Source organism: Ambystoma mexicanum, chromosome 7p (assembly GCF_040938575.1).
Source record: "Ambystoma mexicanum isolate Mex_15411 chromosome 7p, UKY_AmexF1_1, whole genome shotgun sequence".
In the NCBI taxonomy this organism is placed as follows: domain Eukaryota; kingdom Metazoa; phylum Chordata; class Amphibia; order Caudata; family Ambystomatidae; genus Ambystoma; species Ambystoma mexicanum.
The window spans coordinates 896621049-896646019 of NC_090939.1; the positions used below are offsets into that span (position 1 = coordinate 896621049).

General features: G+C 46.9%; 1 protein-coding gene across 3 annotated transcripts in view; it reads left to right on the plus strand.

The window, feature by feature from the left end:
- Positions 1-24971, plus strand: part of PCID2 (PCI domain containing 2) — a 640141-nt gene that overhangs the window by 436086 nt on the left and 179084 nt on the right. For all 3 annotated transcript variants that reach the window (XM_069637154.1, XM_069637152.1, XM_069637153.1), the window contains exon 11: positions 19063-19163. In XM_069637154.1, the coding sequence (XP_069493255.1) occupies positions 19063-19163 (101 nt within the window). The remainder of the gene's footprint in view (positions 1-19062; positions 19164-24971) is intronic.

The window sequence follows — 24971 nt, forward strand, 5'->3', positions numbered from 1 at the left end:
ACCAAGAAAGAATTAACAGCCTTTTTGGGTTTAGTAGGGTATTAGTTATAATTTCATCATGTCTTGCCTCACTGATAAATTTAAGAATGTAGACCCCCAAAAGACAAAGTGGAGAGATGAAGTCCAACTGTGTTTTTATAAACTCGAGAATATTCTGTGAACCCTTGTTAAAGGTGGCAGATTTTAACAAAGAGTTCCTTTTAAAGACGGACGTTTCACTTTTTGGATTGAGGACTGTCCTTTTACAAGATCACAATGGCATTATTCTCCAGCCTGGGGTCTGGCATGGATTCACATGCTCATGAATATTCCCCGTCGTCAGGCTGGGAATCCTCGGTAAAGAAAAAAATCAGTTTCAGTTTCGTTTCTGAACTGTCTTTCTACTAGTAACCAATCACTGGTCTCTGGGTCATACTGCCCCCAGCCAATGACTGCCCTCTACCTAAGCCCCTCCTCTGGCAGCCATCTTCAGATTTTTACTGCACGTTCAAGTGTTGGGAGTCCTCGTGCTGTAGCTCTCGAGCTTTTACTGCGTTTTGCGAATTTTCAAAGATTTCATCTACTTTTTCGGTCTATCGAGCCTCAAGATCCACCGTTCTACTTCCGATCAACGGGGACCCGTTTCGGATTTTTTTCTACGCCTCTCAAGGGCATCTTTTCGTCGAGTTTCACTTCTTGGAGGCTTCCGGAAGTTCTTTGAGGACTCCCCCGTGTGGACATGGCCCAGGAAAAAGGAAACACGACGCCCGGATCCAAGCTCTTCAGGAGCTGCCCTGGATGTGCACTGCTGAATGTTTTCAAGGAGGATGAACATTCTCGATGTCTCTACTGCCTTCATGAAGACAAAACGTATGTGGAGGAGGCCTGTGCGTTTTGCAAGAATATGTCAGAGTGGACGATGAGGGATCATCGTACCCGCCTCACCAACTGGCTAGAGGGGAGGAGCCCAGCAGCGGGTGAGAAAAAGTAGTCCGAGCGGTCTTCTAAGTCCTTTGAGGGCGCTCCGGCGACGGGGGCCCAACAAAAGGCTATACACCGCGAGTCCGCGGGCACTGGGAGCGCCGAACGGTCGGGCTCCTCGGCTGCCAGACAGGGCGCAATTTCACTGACGCCATCAACCACGAGCCAATGCTCTGGCTCCGGGAAGAGGAAAGCGGAGAACCCGGGTAAGCTTCGGGAGTAGTCCCGGTCGATTCCGACTGCAGCCGAGGGGGAGCGAGGCGGTGATCCTCCCCCCAAGGTGAAGGCCTCAAGTGCATCCAAGGTCGTGAAGGCCTTGATTCACCCGGCTAAGGCCTCTATCGAGGGAGTAGTGGCGGCCCTGGCGAAGCCTGTGGAGGCTACCCCAGTGGAGGCGAAATCAGGGGCCTAGAGTTTCCCTGCCACCGTGGAGGGAATCCTCTTTTCAGCCCATCGATAAGACCCCTGTGAGAACCCCGGTGGCAAAAGAGGGGGGGCACGGTGGCCATCACGGACACGGATACAGCCTCTGAGGAGGAACTGGCTGGAGTCGTGAAAACCCGACCAAGAAGTTCGAGGAGGTCCGGTCCCACGGGAAGGATCCCGAAGAGGCGGACAAGGAAATCGACAGCGGTGGTGACGAGGAACACGTGGAGGCAGAGGATTCAACTCCCCAACCGCTGCGCCCGTTGCAGCCGGTCTCGGGGCCACAAGACAACTCAGGGGCGATCTTGATGGCGATCCAGGCCTTGTGTAGGGAGATGAGGACAAGGTTGCCCTTACCACCAACGGACGACCCTGCGGAGCCTGGACCGTCAGAAAGCCCTCCAAACAAGCGGAGGAGAATTCATCCACCTCCTCCTTTCCAGCCTTCTCGGCCTGCACAGCCTTCTTCCCCGTCTCCTGAGCCGAGGGATGATACGGGAACAGAGACAGCCACGACGGGGACGGATGACGACGGTGGTTACGACGGGATGGACCTTCCATCACCACCTGCTCGGGCCTCCCCACCCAGCTCTGCCCCGTGGAAGAGAAGAAGGAAGGTTTCCTCTCAACAACGGGAGGCCAAAAGGAAGATGGTCCTCTCGGTCCTGTTACTCGACGACATCAGGAGCAACAGCCCCTCATCCCAGAAGAACCCATCCACGGCCCCTGCCAAGAGAGACCGGTACGAGAAGTAGTACTGGCTTCCGCCCCCATGTGCCTTAGGGTGCAGCCTACACCGGACTCGGTTGTCTCCTCGGCAGCCAAGAAGAAAGCGGCGGGGCGACGGCGTCAACTTCGACATCTCTGGCGGACGGCGAAGGGAAGAAGCTGGATGCCATGTGACGATGGGTCATCTCGTCGGCGATGACTACCATTAAAGCAGCCAACGCCCTTGCGATTGTGGCCCGCTACGACAGGGAGCTGTGGTTTAAGATCGCTCCCCTACTGGACTTCCTCCTGGACGACAAGAGGGCGGAGGCCCCAGAGATCCTACAGGAGGGAGAGGTGGCGTCGGACCACGCCATAACGGCGGCCACGGACATTGCCGACACCGGCTTCTGCCAGATGGGCAACAGCGTTTGCCTTCGCCGGCACGGTTGGCTCAGGGCAACCGATTTCCATCAAGACGTGCAGACCAGGGTCCTGGATATGCCCTTCGACGGGAACAACCTGTTCGGCAAGGCATGGACGAGTTGCTGCAGGCCATCAAGGCCGACACAGAGACGGCTCGTGCCTTAGGTGTTCTTCAGCAACGACGGCCGCCCTTTCGGGGCTCCGGAGGCAAGCAAGGTGCCTCCAAGGGATTCGGCGGCAGCTCCTCGACGTACCGCCAAGCGGCCAGTTCCTCATCGCAGGAGGCCTACAGGGGACGCGGCAAGTAAGGAGCATCTCGTCGTTACCAAGGAGGCCACACGCAGGCACACACTGGAATTTCTAAGGAAGTGTCCCTGTATTCCACCTGTAGCCAGAAAAGAAAACCACGTCCCGCAACTACTCGTGGAGGTACGAGCGATGTTAAAGAAGGGGGCCATCGAGCTCGTCCCAAAGAGGCTCCGGGGCTCCGGAGTATACTTGAGGTACTTCCTCGTAAGAAAAAAGACCGGCGGTTGGTGACCCATCCTGGACCTTTGTCGTCTAAACAAGTACATCAGGTCCCAGAAGTTCCCGATGGTCGCACTCCAGCACGTGCTGGGACAACTGGAGGAAGGTGACTTCCTATCGTCGCTGGACTTGGAGGACGCTTACTTTCACCTCCCCATCTTGAAAAAACATCGAAGGTTTCTGCGATTCGTAGTCCAAGGACGGCACTACCAGTTCAAGGCCCTTCCCTTCAGACTGAAGTCGGCACCCAGGGTGTTCACCAAGTGCCTAGCACCGGTGGTGGCGCGGCTGCGCCTACAGGGGATCCACGTCTACCCTTACCTGGACGACTGGCTCATCCGGGCAGAGTCAAGGGAACTCGCCATCGAACACACAAGGAAGACCGTCCAACTGCTCACGGATCTGGGATTTTCGATCAACTTCACAAAATCCCACCTGGTACCGTTGCAAGTCACCCTGTTCCTGGGAGCCTAGCTCGACACAGTGGCGTGACTAGGATCTCAGTCGGAGGAAAGGACGAAGGCCATCCTAGGCAAGGTGTAACGGCTGTCGACCATGGACGTGGCCAAGGTGAGGTCTGTCAAGTCCCTGCTCGGCACAATGTCCTCCTGCATTTACCTTGTGCGCCTTTGCAGACTACGGATGCAACCACTGCAGGAGTTCCTCGACGCCCATTGGATGCAAGCGACGGGCAACTTCGAAGACAGGATCCCACTCAACGAGACCTTTCGACAAGCGATCCAGTGGTGGGGCACCCGCGCGCATCTGACGGCGGGTATGGACTTCCAGACCCCGGCCCATCAGGAGACGGTGACGACGACGCCTCCCTGGAGGGATGGGAGCTCACTCCGGAGATCTCCACACAAGAGGCCTTTGGCTACCGGAGGAAAGATCACTACACATCAACGTCCTGGAGCTCCGAGCCATGTTCTGGGCCCTCAGGTCGTTCCTTCCATCCCTCAAGGGCAAGGTGGTGAGGATATTCACCGACATCACCACGACATTGTTTTACATCCGGAAGCAGGGAGGCACCAGATCCCCAGCCCTCTCCAAGGAGGCCCAGGATTTGTGGCATTGGGCCGTCGCCCAAGGGATATTTCTGGTACCCTTCCACCTGGCAGGAATAAAAAAACACCATTGCCGATGCACTCCGCAGGGAGCTGCGCTCGTGCCACGAGTGGGAGCTGCGGCAGGATCAAGTGGACCTCCTCTTCCGACGATGGGGCAATCCCCAGATCGACCTGTTTGCGACGGCGGCGAACACCAAGTGCCAAAAGTTCCCCAGCAGGTTTCCCCAGCCGGGGAGCATGGGCGATGCCTTCTCGTTCCCCTGGGACGGCCTGTTCCTGTATGCATTCCCTCCGTTGCTGTTGCTGCTGCGACTCATCAACTCAAACGGTCACGGTACAGGATGATCCTCGTTGCACCAGTGTGGCCGAGGCAGATCTGGTTCCCTGACCTTCTGGACATGTCAGCGTCCCCCCGAGTCAAACTGCCGACGGACGCAGATCCCCTCATCAGGGAAGGAGGCGCCACCCTCCACCACGATCCGGCATCGCTCAACTTGCAGGCCTGGCTCCTGCAGCGCTAGAGTTTGGAGGGTACGATATCCCGGCGGACTGCAAGGAGGTGCTTACAAAGGCCAGGGCGCCCTCGACTCTCGAGTGTTATGGACACAAACGGAAGAGGTACTCTGTCTGGTGCCGTGCACAGAAGATTAACCCTCTTCAGATTACGGCACCTCAGGTGCTACCGTACCTACTGTCGCTGGCCAAGGCTGGGCTGGCGCACGCCTCCATCAAGATCCATCTAGCGGCGATCTCCCGCTACTCTAGGACCGCGGGGCGATCATCTCTCTGGTCCCATCGCCTGGTGAAGGAACTGTTCTGGTCATTCCCGCCGGTGAAGGCTCCGGCCCCGGCGTGGGAGCTCAACGTGGTGCTGTCCAGGCTCATGGGGCCGCCATTCGAGCCTCTGCATTCGGTACCATTGAAATTCTTGTCGTGGAAGACAGCGTTTCTTGTGGCCATCACCTCCGCACGACGAGTGGGAGAGATCCAGGCCCTCTCCTGTAAACCTCCATACTTGACTTTTCACAATACGAGGGTGGTGCTGAGGACGCACCCCTCCTTCATGCCCAAGGTGCCGTCGGACTTCCATCTCAACAAGCCCTTGGTGTTACCTGTTTTCTTCCTGTCACCTTCGTCGCCGGCTGAGAGGACTTTGCACTCGCTGGATGTGGCTGAAGTTCTACGTGGACCGCACAAAGAGTTTTCGGATGACATCACAGCTGTTTGTGAACTTTGGACCTGTGAACCAAAGGAAGGCCCTCTCGAAGGCTTCCCTTTCCAGATGGCTCTCCGGCTGCATCATGCACTGTCACCGGTTGGCAAACCGACCGTTGCCCGGCCTTCTGAGAGCCCATTCAACCAGAGCGATCGCTGCTACCATAGCGTTCCTGTCTGGTGTGCCCCTGCTCGACATCTGCAGGGCTGCTACGTGGAGGTCGACGCACACCTTCACGAGATTATACTGCGTCGACCGGGATTCCAGGGAGGAGTCCAGAGTCGGCCAGGCAGTGCTGCACAACCTGTTCGCTTAAGGTGAGCCTGGTTAGGAGGTAAGAGATGCTTAATGTTGAGTTTATGTATTGCTTAATGTTGAGCCTTGCCACCTCCCGTGGCTGTGCATGTGTGTACTGCTATGTATTTTTATTTTTTTTTATTTTTTTTTTTTAAATGTATTTTATTAGTTTCATTACAAACAATAACAAAGAGTAAAACAGGTATCAGTTACTGCTATGTATTCTTATATTCATGAGCATGTGAATCCATGCCAGACCCCATGCTGGAGAAGGAACAAGTTACTTACATGTAACTGTTGTTCTCCAGCATGGGTCTGGCATAGATTCACATCCGAACCCTCCCTCCTACCCCTCTGCGGCTCTTCACTTGGTCCTACTGGCACTTTACGTGCTACCAAATCTGAAGATGGCTGCCAGAGGGAGGGGCTTGGGTAGAGGGCAGTCATTGGCTGGGGGCAGTGTGACCCAGAGACCAGTGATTGGTTACTAGTAGAAAGACACTTCAGAAACAAAACTGAAACTGATTTTTCTTTACTGAAGATTCCCAGCCTGACGGGGAATATTCATGAGCATGTGAATCCATGCCAGACCCATGCTGGAGAACAACAGTTACAGGTAAGTAACTTGTTCCAACTCCCTATTCTTTATATCATTAGGAAACTGTCCCCGAGAAAAGAGATATGCAACTATTGAGTTGGAAGAAGCCTAGCTATGAAGTGGGCAGTGTCATACCTTAGATACTACCTCGCCGGCAGGACTTTCAGATTGGTCACAGATCACTTTCCATTAACATGGATGAGCCCCCACAAGGACACCAATGCACGGATCATGCGCTGGTTCTTAGACATGCAGCCCTATTGTTTCACAGTAGAACTCTGAAATGGAAGAGAACAGGGACATGTAGACTTCCTTTCCGGTTTCCCAATAGTTACTGAGAGAACCCGCAGCATTAGGGGACGGAAATGTGATGGTTCTGATGGTGTCATCCCTCCATTTCTGGTGGTGACCTCTCCCCATGTGACCAGGGGATGGCAGCCGCTACCTGATCCTGACCATGCGGGCGGCTTTATGAGGGAGGATCACATGGGGGGGGAGATAGCCTGCGGGAGAGTATCATGGCATCATCGGACAAGACATGGTAGCCCCCTTTTTCTTTTGAGGATACCCCCATCCATCTCCAATGCCTTAGTGGCATATTTTCATACCGCACCGCATCCTCCTAGGAAGAGGACTGAAAACCTTTTACAAGATCTGTATGCAAGCTGTCAGAATATGACTTGCCTTTTAAAACTCATGAAAACGCCATCTCAGACTCTGCCTAAAAGTCATCCAGTACTTACTTGCCCTTAAAGATCACTGAGAACACTTAACCAGACTTTACATGAAAATCGTCAAGAATGGGCTTCCATTCCCATAAATATGAGACTGCTGTGACAAGGAAGATGGGCCGAGTAATACAGATCAACAGAGGCCAAGAGCACAAGCTGCCTCCTAGTTGTTGCGAGCGCATACTGCGGCAGGGACATTTACACAAGCAAAGCAGCTGACTGAGGCACGCTGCTGGCAGGACAACGCTGCTCCTCTTGGTATTGACACAGAGACAGTGGTGCTGGAGTGTTCCCTGGAGCCAACCGGTTTATCGATAAGGAGAAGGGAAGCTGACTGTGAGCGAGAACACGCTGCCGGAACGCCAGCAGCAGACGGAAGGCTTCTGGGTATTTGCAGGTGTTGGAAGGGAGCCTCCACCGTACCAAAGCACGACACGATGCAGAAGAGACCAGCAGCAGCCTCGAGAGGCTGGAGAAGGAAGGAAACGCCCAACTATCGCCACCAGCTTTCAGCAGCAAAAACATGCCAGCAATATCTGGTGAGTCACCCGGGGGGAGGCAGGGAAACCGGGGTGTTTTGGCAGCCATGCCAAACCTGAATAATTTTTAATGACACACTAGAAAAAGAGCGAACAAGTGAGCATTGTTTGAAAATGACAAACAGAACCAGTATAAGAGACTCAAGTTTGTGAGTGTATGTAATACACAGAGAAGAGAAGCCGTGGCAGGATAGTATCCCAGGCAGATTAAAGGTGCAAAGAAAATACATAAATATGAAAAGCCGTGGCAGGAGAGGGTGCCATGCATGGTCAAGCTGAACAGTGTGTACAAAATATATTGCGCCAAGATGTCCTGAAAAGAGCACATCAGGACTAGGAAAAGGCTGTGGAAGCATATTAAAGAAGAGCAAAAACCTGACTGCGGAGTACACCAGGTACCCGAGCAAGATAATGACACAGATGCAAGTTGTTTTGTGTGCCAGGTGTGTTGTTGGTCAAGAGAAACTCAAGGAACTGATATTCTTGAATGTAAAACAGAGTGAAAAGAAATTGAGGGGAAGGGAAACCACCCTTTGGAAGAAGGACCTCTATCCTTCAGGAACTCATGCTTTGGAGTTGCGCATTTTTCCTTTTTGAACATTTATTCACTACAAAAGGCCAAAGACACGTTCCCTTTTCACCTTAGAGTTGATTTTTAAAATCTGAGGGCCAGAACAGTACTTTGGGCACAAGACCTTTTGCTCTGGACATTGACTGTGGACAGACCCTCTGTTTTGGTAGGGAAATACCTCTTAGAACAGGGACAAAGAAGCACTGCCCAACCCCCTTTTATAAGTCGTTGAACAAAACCTTGAATGCTCTGAATCCACTTCTCATTCCTGGCACCTCACTGCAGACAGTGCAGAACTGTTTAATCTGAGCATACACTGCAGGCTAGTAGAATCAGCTCGGTATGTTCTTTTGCATCTTCTCTAGGCCCAGGTGTCTAACTGTTAGATTTGAATGCACTAATTTAATCACTTCCATCCGGGAATTGCTTCAGTACCAGCAGCTGGTCATATTTAGTGCCTTTCCACCTTGATCAGGTTTTTACTGGTTTGCTACAGAAGAGAATACATTCTCTGGAATTCTGCAAACTCCACAAATGCAGGACCTGGCTCTCATTTTGCCAAACACAGCTTCAGCCCCTTTGGCATTCCTCCAGATCTTCTACTTTTTCAATCTCTGGAACCTGCATCCTTTACCAACCGGTTGGCCTGGCTTTGAGGACATATGTAAGAATTCCCAGCTGAAAGAGGTATACCATGACTACGTATCTGTAGTCTTATCAATGACTCAAATTCCCACATCAAGGGAACGTTTATAGGCCAACCCCGATTTGGGCAATCTAGCCATATATCTTTTCTGGTACTTTCACCCACTGCCCGGTATTGACTAGGTCCCCATACCCTCTTGACAGGGTCAGATACTGGATGCTGTCACTGTACACACTGTAACAATTGCCTTTCCATATACCTGTGACGAATGACCCAAAACCACAGGGTGCTAGGGATGTGTTTAATATCAATACAATGTAGGTATAGAGATGTGTCAAGCCGTGTCCAAACAGATCCAAGGAATGGACTGGAAACCCACCCATATGGACGAAAAAAGAAGGAAAACATCCAAAACAGAAAACAAACTTAGGGGCTACCCAATGGCACATAGACGGGTCTAGGGATAACCCCAGTTCCAAGGTTCCAGGGAAGGATAAGGCAAGAAGCAACAGAATACAGGGACAAGGACAGAACCCTACACAGGGTCAGAAGAGGTCAGTCCAGAACTAGTCCAACAGCAAAACCAGGAAATATCCAATAGCAAGAAGGGGAAAAAAAGCCAGTGATCTGTCTGAGTCAGCAAACAAAATAAGCAGGGAAATCCAGAGACGGGTTAGAAGGCAGGCAGGGGTTAATAACCGGAAGCAAGAACCATACTGAAGAACATGCACACAATGGTACTCTGGGTTGTTGAGCACCACACCCGGGTCTGCAGTGGTTTTAAAGCTTCCACGTGGCTCTGTTGATTTTGCTGAAAAATATGGGGCGTGAGGGTAGGGGCATATAAGGGGTAAGGTGGTGTAGGGGATATAGGGAGTAAATAATAGGTATGGGGATGTTTGTGGGGGCAGCAATAAATATCAGCAAATGAAGCTGCTAAAATAAACTGGGGCTGAATGAACATAGAACCCAAGTAAGAGCGTGGCACTCTGCAGGTTGACTTATGGCTGAAGGCCATCTCTCCTGCTGCTACTGCTCTCTAAAATGTAGAAGGGACAATGGCAGTTGTAAGTGGGCCCCAGAGATTGAGTAACCTAGGAGTGGTCACATAGAAAATTGCAGTACAGTGTGCAAACCTGCATACCTGTTTTTGCATCACCCTTCTGCCATAGTGATTGTATGGATGCAAACGCCACACTTTGGAGGTCATTACGACCCAGGCGGTAAGTACACCAACTTTACCACCATGGTGTAAACTATGTTTACACCATGGTGGATGGCGGATTTACCGCCCCATTCCAAGGTGAGTGGGGCGGTAAATCACCATTTCCCATTTACCCTTCCCCATTCCCATTTTTGCCCCATAGGGCATAATGGGAGTGGGGAAGGTGCTAATTACGGCACCGTAAATTACGATGCCGTAATTAGCACCAAGGCGGTTTATCGCCATGGATTTTAACGCCTGCTAAAAGCAGCCGTTAAAATTGGAATCAGGCGTTAAGGGTTAACGACGGCGTTAACCCTTAACGCCTGGGTCGTAATGACCTCCTTTAACTCTTCTTTCCTGATTGTGATCAGTATGGTTCAGACCAAAGACCGTCCCCAGGGTACCCTATGGTGTGGTGGGATTGGGAAAGTATGCTTAAACTTGTACTTCCCTTCTGAACTCCAAAGGTGCTTTATTCTGCAATTGTATCCAACCTTTTGGCTTTGACAACGCTTGCTCTAGGAGGACTTCAGAGATTTCCTGCTTCCTACTCAGGTCCTTACCTGAAACTTTGACTCTGTTGAGGTTCTTGACCTACTTATCTGGCTGGGAGGGGCTGCTGAAGCTATCGGGTTCTCATACTTATGAGGCACGGTATATAGTTATTGATTTAAATGCATAGTTTCTCACGTAACTACTTAGTTTTCCTTGTTTCATTAACTTCACATACTTCTGACTGCTTTTAATTGTAAAGTCACTCTGAGATCACAAGTGTGTACATATAAATGTGTTTTAGTGATCACTGCTTGGGGCTAATAAATTAGTTTATTTTGTACTCCTGTGCTGCCCATTTTATTTGAGTGCTTTGTGTGTGGTTAACTGTACTACTTCACAACCCCAATGTCAACAGAGCTCTGCCTTGCTGATCAGTCTACGCTACCTTGATAGTTTGCCTTGACCCAAGTGTCAAATGCACTGCTCACTAATTAGGGTAAACCCTCCCATAGGGCTGGTTCTAAAAATCCATCTAAATCGCAATTGAAGGTGCTTAACATAGTTTGCAAACTCTGCTCCACTGCAAAAGCATCGTAATCACAGACAATACAACCACCATGTTTTCCATAAACATGACCGCAGGCACTCTCCAGCACTGTCACACCAAATGACATTGGTGGATACAAAAGCAAGTGTTAATCCAATCCCGTGAGTGGACAATTGTCTTACAGATAGGTTAAGCAGGCTGCTGGTTCCGGAGCACAAGTGCAAACTCGCTGCAAAAAAGTCAAACAACATGGGGGTCATCCAGTCACGCCCAACTACCCACACCCAGGGTCGGGTCCCTTGACTATGCATTCTGAATGGAACAGGTCTGGCATATTTTCTTATGCTTTACTCCCATTTCTCCTCCTACGCAAAGTAATTCACAAATTGGTCCAGTAATCTGTACACAAGTATGGTATTCTCACTTCACTCATATGTCACCCCGAACACCATTCAAAATGCATCCAGTACACAATCTGTTAACTCATCAAAATCAACAGGTAACACACCCCAATCCACAGACTTGACAGCCTGGTTCTTGATGTCCTAAAGTTCGGTTGCTTCCTGAGATGCATATATCTCCATGTACGTGAAGCAAGAAAACTAAACACAAGGCATTGCTATTGCAAAAAATGGAGGAAGTTTGTTAATTTGTGCAAAAATGAACCTATAAATCCAGTTGATTAACCAGAAAATATTGTTGCCTTACTCCTGCTCCTTTCAGACTCTGGGTTAGTATACAATTCACTGAAGGTATATTTAGCAGCCATGGCATCACACACCATCTGGCAACAGAAGATTTCGCAGTGGGAGGTACCAGTAGTCCACGCTTTCATGGAAGGGGTGGCACATCCGCCAACAGGCTGGATCTAAATACAGTCCTACATAGCCATCTGGGTATCCTTTTTGAGCATTTGCACAGCGCTTCTCTAAAGGCCTTCACTTACAAAGTGGCTTTTCGCATTGCTAGAAGTGAACTTAAAGCACTCTCTGTAGGGTAACCGTTTGTCAAAATTCACAAAGTTAAGTTTGTATTTGGAATTCACCCCCCTACTTTTCACCAAAATGTATTTTGAAATTTCATGTGAATCACTCTATAGAATTACCAGTTTTCTTTCAAAACGTAAAGCACCCGGCATGGCTAACTGCTGGTCGTTGTGCCCTCTGCAAGAAGTGTGTAAATGATTTCAATCGGGCGACACACACCTTGGTCTCAGCCTAGTATGTATCGCACAACTGAGATGCCTTTTTCTTGATTTTATGCGAATTCAATTTGAGAGGGTACACAACTTGTATCACACCCCCTTTTTCACATACCCCGGGTCATAATGGACCATGAACCGGGCCGATTGGTGAAAATACAATATTTACTTATTTTAAAAATTCAAAGGAAATCATACCTTTTTTTAATATGGGGCAGCAATCACAAATGGGGTGATAATAACAATGAAAATGGAAGCAATACACTTGATTAACCTTCTAGTAAAACATATACAAAGTAAATATGAATAGGAGCACTTTTTGAATTAGGATAGGTAGCCCCCAAGTTAAGGTTTCCCCCTGCAATGTTGCCTCAACCCACAATTAATCAAATTCTGAGTGGATAGAAAGACACAGCAGGTAGTCAGGAATAAGGGGGAGAACACAGAATCCAAATCCTTCCCTCACAAAATGAGGCGAAACCCTTTGCAATAGCATGAAATGACGCTCGGAAATTGCAAATAATTAATATGCGGTTAAAACTTTGAAGTAAATACGATTTCTCACTAAGGCAACAATGCGCAAACCCTAGCAATCACAAGGCAATGGATCCCCAAGAAGCATACAATTCGAAAATGAGTGGAAAGTTAAAACATGCGGCAGCCAAATGACAAGTTGCAAAGTTGCAATTTTCTCAATTCCCGCTTTAAATTACCCAAACGGTTTTTAATAAAAACGGGTGAAATACTCTGATCTGGAGGTATATCACAGGGACACTATAGAGTTGAAAATAGGTCTCTAGTGGTGAATTGAGAGAGATTTGGAAGGTAGAATGAGGTTTGTTTTTAGGAAAATGGAGCAGTTAAAATACATTTCGGTTTTAAAAGAAAGGCAAAGGTTACTTAAAACAAAATTATCTAGACTATATAGTTAAAGAGGAACACAGTAAGCTCCAAGGTTGATTCACGAGGGTAACCTTGTCACCCCAGTGCTCAACCCCAACAATAAAATATATGGAAATTTGTTTGATTACTCCAAATATGAATAAGGGCTTATAATTTACACCAGACAAAATTGAAAAGAGATGGTGCTAGCACTTAAACATTAAGGACAGGATACAAGGATAATTCTAACAATTTCAACAATTTACCAGGGTATAAATATGACTACTTAGAGAGTGCGATAAGAACAAAGGCTAGACAAGATAGTCTATGTGTTTCTATGGGGTGGGGATTATACTCGCAGTCCACTTTTTGGTTTTGGGATTTTTGGACAGTCAACAGGGTCTGGTCACCACATGGCAGCGCGCCTGGCAAAAGTCAGCCGGGGGAAGGTCTGGTCACCGGGTATCTAACACCTTGGCAATTCTGGTCACTGGATGGCACAGGTACCTTTTGGATGCAGTTAGTGGGCAGCTGTCATGACCCTTGCCCCTGGCCCTCACTGGCAAGTCAGCCTTCCAGTTAGGGCCAGGTCAAAGGCCTTAAAACCTCATCCAAGACTCTCTTGGAGTCAGTCCTGGCGTCTTTGGCGCCAGGCTCATAGCCATCATGAAGACCAACATTAGAATGGGACTATTTACTTGGGACTGTTTAACTTGGGGGGGTTCAGCCAACATGGAGGCACACACATAGCTCAGTTACAAGGAACTGAGCTATGCGGTCTAGACTTTTGGGTGCGTCAGGCCTGGGACTACTTTACCTAGACTACTTTACCTGAGACTATTTAAACTGCACCCAAACAGCAGAACATGCTTTGTGTTATTTTGCTGTGGGCAGCGTAACGCTCATCGTGTCCAGTTCTTTGATGCCAGCTTAACTGAAACCAAGGACCTGCAGAGAGAGAAAGAATACTACGAAACTTACCTGGAACAGTATCCTGTCTTCAATCCATCGCTGACTTCAGTTCCACTCACCTGAAGGTACGAACTCCATCATCCGGCACCGCATGCATCCTGGAATACCATAACCTGGAAAGAGGAGAAAGAAAGACAGCATTAGTAAGCGTTTACTCACATTTCCCCCCGAATGAAGAAAGCCACACAATTCTTACCTGGGTAGTCATCTCCTGGTTAGTATCATTGCTGGAACATTACGGCGCTCGGTGAGGAACATCGCAACCTGCAAGGAGAGAAAAGACACAGGTTAGCAATATAAAAGGCGAAACAGTGTAGCGCATCGCGCATTACTCATCGGACAGCATCGCGCACACCGCGCTTTCGCCTACCGGCCCATGCTCATCTTCAAACTGCATGACAACGCCAAATTACCTTTCCATACCTAAAAGGAAAGAAGCAAGACATTATTATTCGAACTAAGAGGAACATAAGAACTGCATATAAAGACTGTAAAGCAGCAAACCTACGGAGTCGCATCAGGCCTGGATTCCCACAGGGGGACTTGCACCAGTGAAGTAACTTGGTCGCTGCTTGCCCCCCACATCTACGCGCCCCTGCCACGAGGAGCAGGACGGATAATCTACCTTTTACAATATTAAGGTGAGGAGAAGGCCCAAGGGGGAGGAAGGAGTTGAGGCCAAGGGAGGTGGGAAAACATAAAGGCAATCTGGTATTGAATCCAGCTCTCCTATATTGTAGACCCATCTCTAACCAGAGGCCTTACCCAGGGACCGGGAGAGGGTTTGAGAGTGCAAATCATCCAACCAGGGCTGGGTTGGGTCCCCGTGGATACCAGGTGAGCGTAAAAGCAGCAAACCGGCTGGTTTCAGCATGCTTCCCATTGGTTATTTGGGATTTTAGTGGGATTTCAGAATTGAGGCCTTGCTGGGATAGGATCAGCAATGCTTAGGCCTTGTAGTTGGAATCAGCAAGATAAATGGAGCAGATCTGGAACGCGGGTGCAAGAACTTCAGGAAGAGTATCTGTCTAGAGCTCTGTCATGGACTCTTATTTATAATGCATAGTGATATCCTAGAAGTACATGGCTGGGCAGGCTTAGCTAAACAGGTCTCTAAACCACTGGAATGGTCAGGGGTGCTAGTCGCCGCCTCGCTCTCAGCTGGTTGGATTTCAAGGGCAGGATGCCAGATTTATGATGTGAGTTTTACAATGTTCAAAACCTCCCAAAGTTACTTTAGCTAAAATGCAATTTTGCCACAAATGGTACGTTTATACAGTTAAAGTCACCATTCCAGTCCAATCCTCCAGTTTGAGAGACATTGTTTCGCCCTTCTACCAGTTTTTTGCGCTTTTTAGGGAGAATTATATTACTTAAAATTCCATAACTTTATCCATGGGTGTGGATTATCATTAGGCATGCAAGTATTAAAATTTGCAGTTATATCATGGATACTTTCCTTATAATACCCAATTCTCAGCCATTTCTGTTCCCAAGGGGTCAGTGAATGCTACAATGTCTTACATTATAACCACAAAATCACATTTAAGCGATGACATTTTCACATTTTTGCAAAGTCCTGCTGCAGAGATAAGTCTTTAACATTTTTATTAATAAATAGTCTTTGGAAACAAATGTCAGTATTGTTCTTCATGCATGGGCATGCCTTTCCAAGGCTACCCCCTCACCCCAAGGTTGTCACAGAGATTGCCATTGAAGCTTCTGGTGGAAGTCACAAATAGGTGTGCTATTTCACTTCTCACTTTGGTGTCCTAGAATTCTATTGTACAAGGCTGGAGCACAGACCACAGTCTGTCCAACCTAACAATTATCACTTGTGTGTTCAGAGTTTACTGTGGGGGTCCTTATGTTGCTAGCATCCTCCCAGCAGACCTGTTTGTCTGGTTCTCCCCTCATGTGGCCACTGCAGAAACCTATTTTTGGGCTGACTTCCCCCCAGGCAGCCATTGTAGTTTGATACAATTGTATTTATTTTTGCTCCGAATTGGAAGAAAACCTGCTGAATGGAACCATCTCATACATGTATAAGGCTCTTTTCTGATGAAGCACAATGTGAATATGGCTGGGCATGACATTTTTTTTGTTTGTTGGATAAAAGCAGTTTGGTGAAAACAGGGAAAAATAGCATCAGTGCGGCATCATTTTAGAGGTGACATATTCCCTTTTTCAATGCGAATTTTGGGCTTGCAGCCAAGCAGCGCTGCTTTTTCACTCCATTTCTTTTGTATATGTAAGAACACACTGGCAATCTTCCTCAGCGTGCCCCCTTGTTCCTTCCTGCCCAATATGTGCGTGGCTAATGGTGCAGCCATCTTTTTGTCACTGCAAAACGCAGTTTTGCGACCATGGTGCTCACTGGAACCAGCGCAACCATTTTGCTATTTCTGCTGAAGCGCAGCTTGGTTTTGGAGAAATTCTGTTCAGTGGGTCAATGTAGCCCACAAGTGAAAACACTTTACTAGTCTAATTGGTAGTTGTGACAGAGGGTCATTGTTATTAGATTTACTTTCTTTTCATTTTCCTGAAAAGAAAAGAAAACTATCCATGGGACCCATGATGTTAGCGGTTCTATGAGCGTTCAAATAACATTTTCTTGTTGGATAACGAACTTCACAAAAAACTCAAACTTTGTTGACAAATGTCCTGGTTTGCATGAGAGTGTTTATTTGTACACATTTTTTTGAGAGCTTGTGGAGTTTTTATTCAAATTGTCGAACTGTCTTCTTTTGTGGTCGTCTCAGCTTGTCAAATATCCTTTTCAATTTTAAATGTGTTGATTTTATTTTAAGTTTCTTTTCCACTCCATGTCCCTTACTCCCCAAAGTGGCCGAAGCCCCCCCCCCCCCGAACCCTCCCTGAGTCTCTTTTTTTATTTGACTTAGGAATAGTATGAAACCATTTTTTTCTGACCCTTTTTTCAGTAACTGTCACTTTACTTTTTTGTACAAAAATATTTTAAGCAATTTTTATTCTTTTCACTGTTTACTTGGTTGGCCTTTTTCTAACATGTCCCAAATTTTATAATATTCTTAATTTCAATGTCCTTAATATTTTTTTTAACTGTTTGCTTGTTCTCTGTGTAATTTCACTCACCTTTGCCAATATATAGTGCCTTATCCTAAACTCCCTCTGGGTTACAAAACCTTCTTGACTGTTTAGAATCTTATCTATTGACTAACAACCTGATAATCAATACACAAAAAACCCAAACCATGGTATGTAAACCTCATGCCAAATTGAAAGTCAAGTCTCACTGTTGGTTCTTACAAAATGTCAATTTATCTCAAGTTAACCATTACAAGTATCTTGGCGTCACCATCCAGGCCTCTACCTCCTCTCATGAGAGGGAAGATGAAATTCAACTTAAGCTTTGCATGCTAATCACCCAGGATAAAATTCTTAAGAAGAAGTATGGAAAATTCACGCTAAAACATATACTTCTATTTTATCAAATAAAAGTGATACCCACCTTATGTTATGGCTCTGAAACTTTAATATCTACGAAACATAACTGGTGGTCAATCCTAGAGGCTCGTTTTTGGAAACGACTCTTACAATTGCCTCAGAGCACGCCCCTGCCACTAATTCGGCATGAGTTGGGAATCCCATCCTTAGAGTCTTACAACAAATGGAGGATGTGTGCTCTATTCAGAAAAGTCTTACTGGGAATGACCTCTAGTGGTTTGTTGGGCATTTTAGCCCAACATACTAGCACAAGATCATGCATTCACCAAGAACTGGTGTAACATCGTCCTTAACATCTTGGCTGATGCATCTATTACGTTAGACTTAATTATCTCAAATCCGGATCGTGCAAAAAAAAGTTCTTTCTTCATGACTGGATACGTAATCGTACTCTGTCTAAAATATAAGGACTTTGATTCCAGAGTTTTTGATACCAAAGCTCTATACTCTATGGCGCCTTATTTGTTGAAATGCCCAAGCCCATATCTCAGACAACAATTTCTTAGGTTTCGCCGGAATCTTTGGCCAACTACCGAGGTACTTACGAGACGAAACCAATTCCAGCAAGATCGGAATTTTTGTCGTTTCTGCCTTGAGAAAACTCAAAAAGAAACTTTGGAACACTGTATCCTATATTGTCCAATGCTTGTTAATCAAAGGTTGTTGCACTTTGAAAAATGCAGTCTGACCAAATATCATCTAATGTCGATGGACAATGTATGGTCCTACATTGCCAACAATCTGGACTTGGGTATGAAGGTGGCTATAGTTCACTATTTAGATGCCATCTTTCTGAATGTTATTTTGAAGAAGCTGACATTAAATCCCGGGTTGCTGTTGTGTGTTTCTTTTTCTTCATAGGCCTCTGCTGCATCAAACAAACCTTATTGACTAGTTTTGTGCAGATTCTAATTAGCTGCTTTAGCAAAGTGCAAACTACTTATCAAACACATTCAATGAACTATAAATAGAGGGAAAGGTACACTTATGTGACCAATTTGTACTTATCGTGTTTAATTAATTCACTTTTAGATTTTTTCCTTATGTTTACAGGTGACAAATGTTCCTTCTATTTACCTTTTTTCTTTTTCTTTTATTATTTTCTGTTCAAAGCCTGTTTCAAAATGTTAATTAAGATGCAAAAATTGTATGATTTTTAAAATGTAATCAATTCTGTGCTGTTTTATTTTTATACATATTTGAAAGGATGATTGTATTATCCATATCAAATAAAAAAATTAAAAAATAGTGCCTTATCCTAAATTATTTGTACTTTAATGTAACCACATTCATTGTTTACATCTCTTTTGCCAGTCTTCAAATTTAGTTTAATCAATTTGTTCTCCATTTTTTTCTTTCCCTCATTTGTTTCATTTGATACACATCTCATTTAAGCTTATGCCAACTCTGTTTCTGTACCACTTAAACTTGTATGTTTTAATGTAATTGGGCAACCATTGTCAGTGCATGCTGACTGGATATGTTAAATCGGCATTGCAGTAAAAAACACAGCAGAGAATACTATTTTGTTTAAATATGTCTTTGTTCCCATACAGCTGAAGAATATTTGACGTTTGCCTTTGAGCACTGCCACCGCTCAAGTCAAAAGAATAAAAGGATGATTCTCATTTACCTACTTCCTGTGAAAATGTTGTTGGTGAGTAAAATATGATACAAAGAACCCTCCTTCTGAAAATCTGGAGTCCTCTACATGTATATTGAGAGATTAGAGGTATCGCACACACATTTCCTAGTGTCTGTGTATTTGCAGTGGGCTTATCCGTGCATGATTTTGACAAAAAGTGCTCAAAATATTATTTAGAAATGTCTTTGGTCATTTTGACTTTAAACAGATATAAGCCTATTGCCAATTCAGGTGCCTACTTTTCACACTGAATGCTTCTGCAAGAGTCTTCACAAATGTACTTTTCAATGGTAGTGGCACTTAAATGCAAGTAGGGTAATCATCTTTACCTTAACTTTGATGACTAGAAAATGTGGACCTTTTCTTCCATTCAGGACCAAGCGTGTCATTGGAAGACACCCTACTGGATATTCGATATCATATGAGCATCCCAAAGTAATTTCTGCTCCTTAAGCAGAAGATTCACTTAATCAGAGAAGTGCTTATTCGGCGCATCCCTCAACTGTATTAAAGTGAAAACATGCCCACCCCCATTCAGTCCTCTAGGAGAGGCTTTCATCATCCAGATGAGGCTCTCCATTTTTTAACCCCTTTCATACCACTAGTTGGTGGTTACAGATACTTCTGGGCCGCATAGCTTCTTGTACTCCTATCCTTCCTCTGTCTAGGGTGATGGTGGGTATTGTCAATCAGTGGACGCCCAGATTTGGAAAATCCAAATAGTTTTCCTACACCCCCTTGTTGTCCAGTCCCTCCAGTGATGGACTCAAGAGCAAAACCATCTGATAAAAGCACCTTTGAGCACATCATGCTCCAAGATATATGCTGGTAACCCTCCATTGCACTTATAACTGCTTAGGTTAGCCATTGTAATGCACAGTGGTAACATGCAGGTATCCTTGATATTGCGCATATTAGACTGCTTTGGTTAGCATTTGTAGAATTTGGAAGATGGGTAGTAAGACTATAAAGGTATTCTGTCTATTGCGCCCAGAGAATCCCATTAACCTAGTTTCCATGGTAGCATGTCTGTTTCACCTAGAAGAGGCACTAGGATAACCGGTCTATTGCACTTGGTAGACTTGAGGGCAGCCGGTCCACGGTGCCTAGAAAAGTCCACGAAGTTAGCTAACATTTTCTTCCCCACGGAAGATCGGATGACACAGCGACATCAAAGATGAGCTCTATCTGAGCTTAAGGTATGTTTAAACGCACCACTTCGGTGGACATCTGCCGCAGGCACGACTATCCATTCACACACTTTAGAATGCAGCTACGACTATGACAAATTCGGTCTAGCTGGTCACATAACCACTTCGCACTGAAACACCAAACTTGCCTCAACACCTCTGCCATTAGAATACAGCAACAACCTATGACAATTTTGATCTAGTTGGGTAAATATCTAGTCTCCTGCACTAGTGCTCTGTCATGATCTCCCTCGGCACCCACCCTCATGCCTGATGTCTTGGGTTGCTTACTGGAGTCTAGCCATCCGTCCGAATTCCTAATCTTGTCCAAATGCACACACGCATCTTAAGCCTCCTCTTAAAACTTTCCCTGTACTTCGGTCTCCGAGGTCGTTCGTACCACAAAGCGCTTTGAGGCCATACAAATTCAGAAAAGGTGCTATATATATATATATATATATATATATATATATATATATATATATATATATATATATATATATATATATATATATATATATATATATATATATATATATATATATATATATATATATATTACTGCTACAATACAATCTATATCCCCATCATAAAAGATTTCTTGAAATTTAGATGTAATGGCAGACGCATGGCCTTTGAGAGCCCCAGAAAATACACGATCGTAACTTCTTTCTGAAGTAGAAAGAAGTCTTAGTGGTGCTTGAATCGCTTCAAGGACAACACAACTTCTATGTTCTGTTTAAAAAAAAAAAAGCAAGGAGGTATTCTGTGCCTTCCTCTCTGCAACGTAGACAGAGGGTTGGGATTCAGCTTGTCTGCAACAACAGCTGCATCTGACAACACACATCTAGACAAAGAGCAATGTCACTGTGGATGCTCTGACCAGATGCAGAATGACAACTTGCTCTTTGGTAGTTCTTAACTTGCCTCATTTATTTCCCTTTGCTCTTTCTCCTCAGCTATGTACCCTCGACCTTTTTCTCACTCTTATGAGTTTGTCCTGCATAGTTCCCTGTTCTTGCATGTCCCTCCCCTAATCCCCTTTCTGCTTTTCTTGCATTCCTTGTTTTGTTGTTCTTGCCTTCATTTTCTAGTTTGTCTGCTGCTGACCCCAAATATGTACAACTTTTAAGTGTTTATAAATCGGGAAGGGAGTGATAATTTACAATCAAGTGAGCACTAAGTAAAGATGACTGTTTGGCGATGAACGCTGTTTTTGTTAATCCGTGTGGATTACCTGTTGCAGATAGCTTGACACGCCATCCTGCTAGGACTTTTATTTAACTTGCCTCCTTGCTCTCACGCGAGCGCGTGTACACAAACAAGTGAGCAGTAGGTGAAGGTGACGGTTTGGCGGTGCCGATGAGAGACACTTCTGCTGCATCAATATTTATACTGGTATATTTTTTGTTTATGCTTGGAGCTACTTTACACCTCTTTGACGACTACTAGGTAGGAGCGGAAGTTAGTGTTTTGATGTGTGTTGTCAGCCTCTGTCACACATGCACTTAAATACGAGTGAGCGCTGAATGGGGAAACACTGAAAACAGTGCTTTCCGAGATATTGGAACACAGAACTTTCTATCGTTGTAAATTGCAAGTTGAGATTGACATTTGACAATCCTCCTGGCACCCTCGGGTAGTTCAGGTAGTGTTTCTACCACTGCTCAAGTCCTAATTTAAAACTTAATATACATAAGAGCCTGTTACGGTTACCACTTTACTTATCGGCAGTGCAGTGGTTTGGAGTTGTATTTGTTTTGTGCCCACCACAATCATGCAAAAATGACGAGGACCTGCAGCAACGTGCGTGCTAAACGGATTGCTGTTGTGGAAAAAAAAAAGGTATTATGGAGCCTTTGCAGAGTTATATAATGGAGGAAGTCGAGGATCTTGCAGCGCTAGTTACTAGTGCCATTCAAATCTCTCTTCCTTAACCACATTACAGCCTGTGCGAAGATCCTTGAGGACTTGTCCCCAACAAACCTTAAAATTGTATTACCCCATTAGGGGGTAACAAGTCTGTCAAGTCTGATAAGACTGACCAGAAAATGACAGACTTTTTTTCAAACCAATGCCACTCGATCTAGTGAAAAGGACTGTGTTAACGATCTTTGTTCAGACTTAGAAGAGGAGTTTACTATTTTCCTCTCTTGTTTTGGATCAGAAACGATTGAAACAGTGGTAAATGCTTTAATCTCAACTAACTTGCAACAGTGCTTGGAACCCGATGTTGCTAATGCATATTCTCCTGGGTTGGTTTTGCATTTACCTAGCCCCTGTCTTAGCCCTGTGGCCTCTGAACTAAGTGAAGGCGCTGATTCTATTTTAGAGGCCATTGCTGCTTTTTCCGTGTTCACATTCATCCAATGTTATAACTGACATGGAACTAGCTAATAAAGCAGAGTGTGCAATTGTGGCTAGAGTGGAAGTTCACACAGCAGGATTGACTACTCCCTGTGAGATCATAGCCAATCATAGTAAATGACTCTGTGATGTCTGATCTGGAGCCTTTGGAACAATCAAATGATGAGCCCCATGTGGCTAAGGAAAGCGATGCCTCTGCTGCTATGTTAAACATACTTGAGTGATCCATCCACCCCCTCCCTGGCATCCTTCACCTCCTCTGAGCAACGAGACTGGGACGGACGACGACGGTACAGATCTCCCATTGCCCCCACCCCGGTCTTCTCCGCATGACAAAATTGGCTCGTTCCACGCCATGATCGCTAGGGCTTCGGAGCTTTTTCAGCTGCGCCCCGAAGAGCAGAAGGAGGAGGGATTCCTTTTATCAGTGATGAAAGGCCAAGCGGAAGACAGTTCTCTCGGTCCCGCTGTTGGACGACATCTGGGGCGAGGGGCTGGCCCTCCTGAAGAACTCATCCTCGGGCTCCGGCGAAGAGAGACCGGTAGGAGAAGAAATACCAGGCTCCAGACTCTGCACCGTTGTGCCTCAGAGCACAGCCATCCCCGGACTCGGTGGTCTCCGCGGCAGCCAGGAAGAAATCGGCTGGGTCGACGACTTCTACTTCCCCACCGGACAGAGGGGGGAAGAAGCTGGACACCATGGGATGTCGGGTCATCTCATCGGCGGCGACGACCATTAAGGCGGTCAACGCTCTCGCTATCGTGGCCCGCTGTGATAGGGAGCAGTGGTTTAAAAATGCCCCCCTCCTGGACTTCCTCCCAGACAAGAAGGCAGAGGCCCTTGAAATCTTACAAGAAGGCGAGGTGGCTTCTGACCATGCCATCACGGTGGCCATGGACATCGCTGACACTGGCTTCTGCCAGATGGTCAACAGCTTTTTCCTTCGCTGGCGTGGTTGGCTCAGGGCCACCGACCTCTGTCAGAATGTACAGACGAGGATACTGGACATGTCCTTCGACGGGGACAACTTGTTCGGCAAGACAGTGGACGAGTCACTGCAGGCCATTAAGGTAGACACAGAGACGGCCCGTGCCTTAGGCACACTCCAACAACGACGGCCGCCCTTTCGGTCCTCCGGAGGCAAGTTTCGGGATGCCTCAAAGGATTCAATGGCAGCTCTTCTTCATACAGTCAGGTGGCCCGTTCTTCATCCCAGGAAGCCTACAGAGGCCGAAGCAAGTCTGGAGGACTTTGTCGTCGTCACCAAGGGGCCCAAGGTGGTAAGGCCTCAGCGAAGCAGAACTGAACTGGTCGTGACGTTGGGCCCCTACCTGAGCACCTCGGCGTGTGGAAGTCCATCTCCACCGACCGTTGGGTGCTGGATGCGCTGGCGTTCCAGACGAATGTCCCCGTTTTCCACCTGTGGCCAGGAAAGAAAATCACATTCCACAACTACTTCTGGAGGTACGAGCAATGCTGAGAAAGGGTGCGATAGAGCTTGTCCCCAAGAGGCTCTGAGTATACTTGCGGTACTTCCTCGACCGAAGGAAGACCAGCGGTTGGTGGCCCCTTTTAGATCTCAGCCACCTCAGCAAGTACATAAAATCCCAGAAGTTCCGGATGGTCACCCTTCAGCACGTACTGGGGCAGCTGGAGGAGGGAGACTTCCTGTCGTCGTTGGACTTGGAGAACGCCTACTTCCACATCCCCATACACAAGGGGCATCAGAGGTTTCTGCGCTTTGTGGTCCAGGGGCGGCACTACCAATTCAAGGCCCTCCCCTCGGTCTGAAGTCTGCCCCAAGGGTTTTCAAGGGCTTGGTACCGGTGGCGGCGCGGCTACGCCTGCAGGGGATCCACGTCTACCCCTATCTGGATGATTGGCTCATCCGATCCAAGTCAAGGGAACTCGCCGTCGAGCACACAGCAAGGACCGTCCGCCTGCTCACGGAACTTGGGTTCTCGATAAACTATGTGAAGTCCTGCTTGGAGCCATCGCAGGACGCTCAGTTCCTGGGAGCCAGACTCAACACTGTGGCGTGCCTAGCCTCCTCGTTGGAGGAAAGGATAAAAGCTAGCCTGGGCAAGGTACAACAGCTGTTGACCATGGAAGTTGCAAGGGTGAGGTCCATCAAGTCCCTACTCAGCATGATGTCATCATGCATCTACCTCGTTCGGCTGTGCAGGCTGCGGATGTGGCTGCTGCAGAAGTTCCTCGACACTCGTTGGATGCAAGTGGCGGGAAGCTTCGAGGACAAGATCG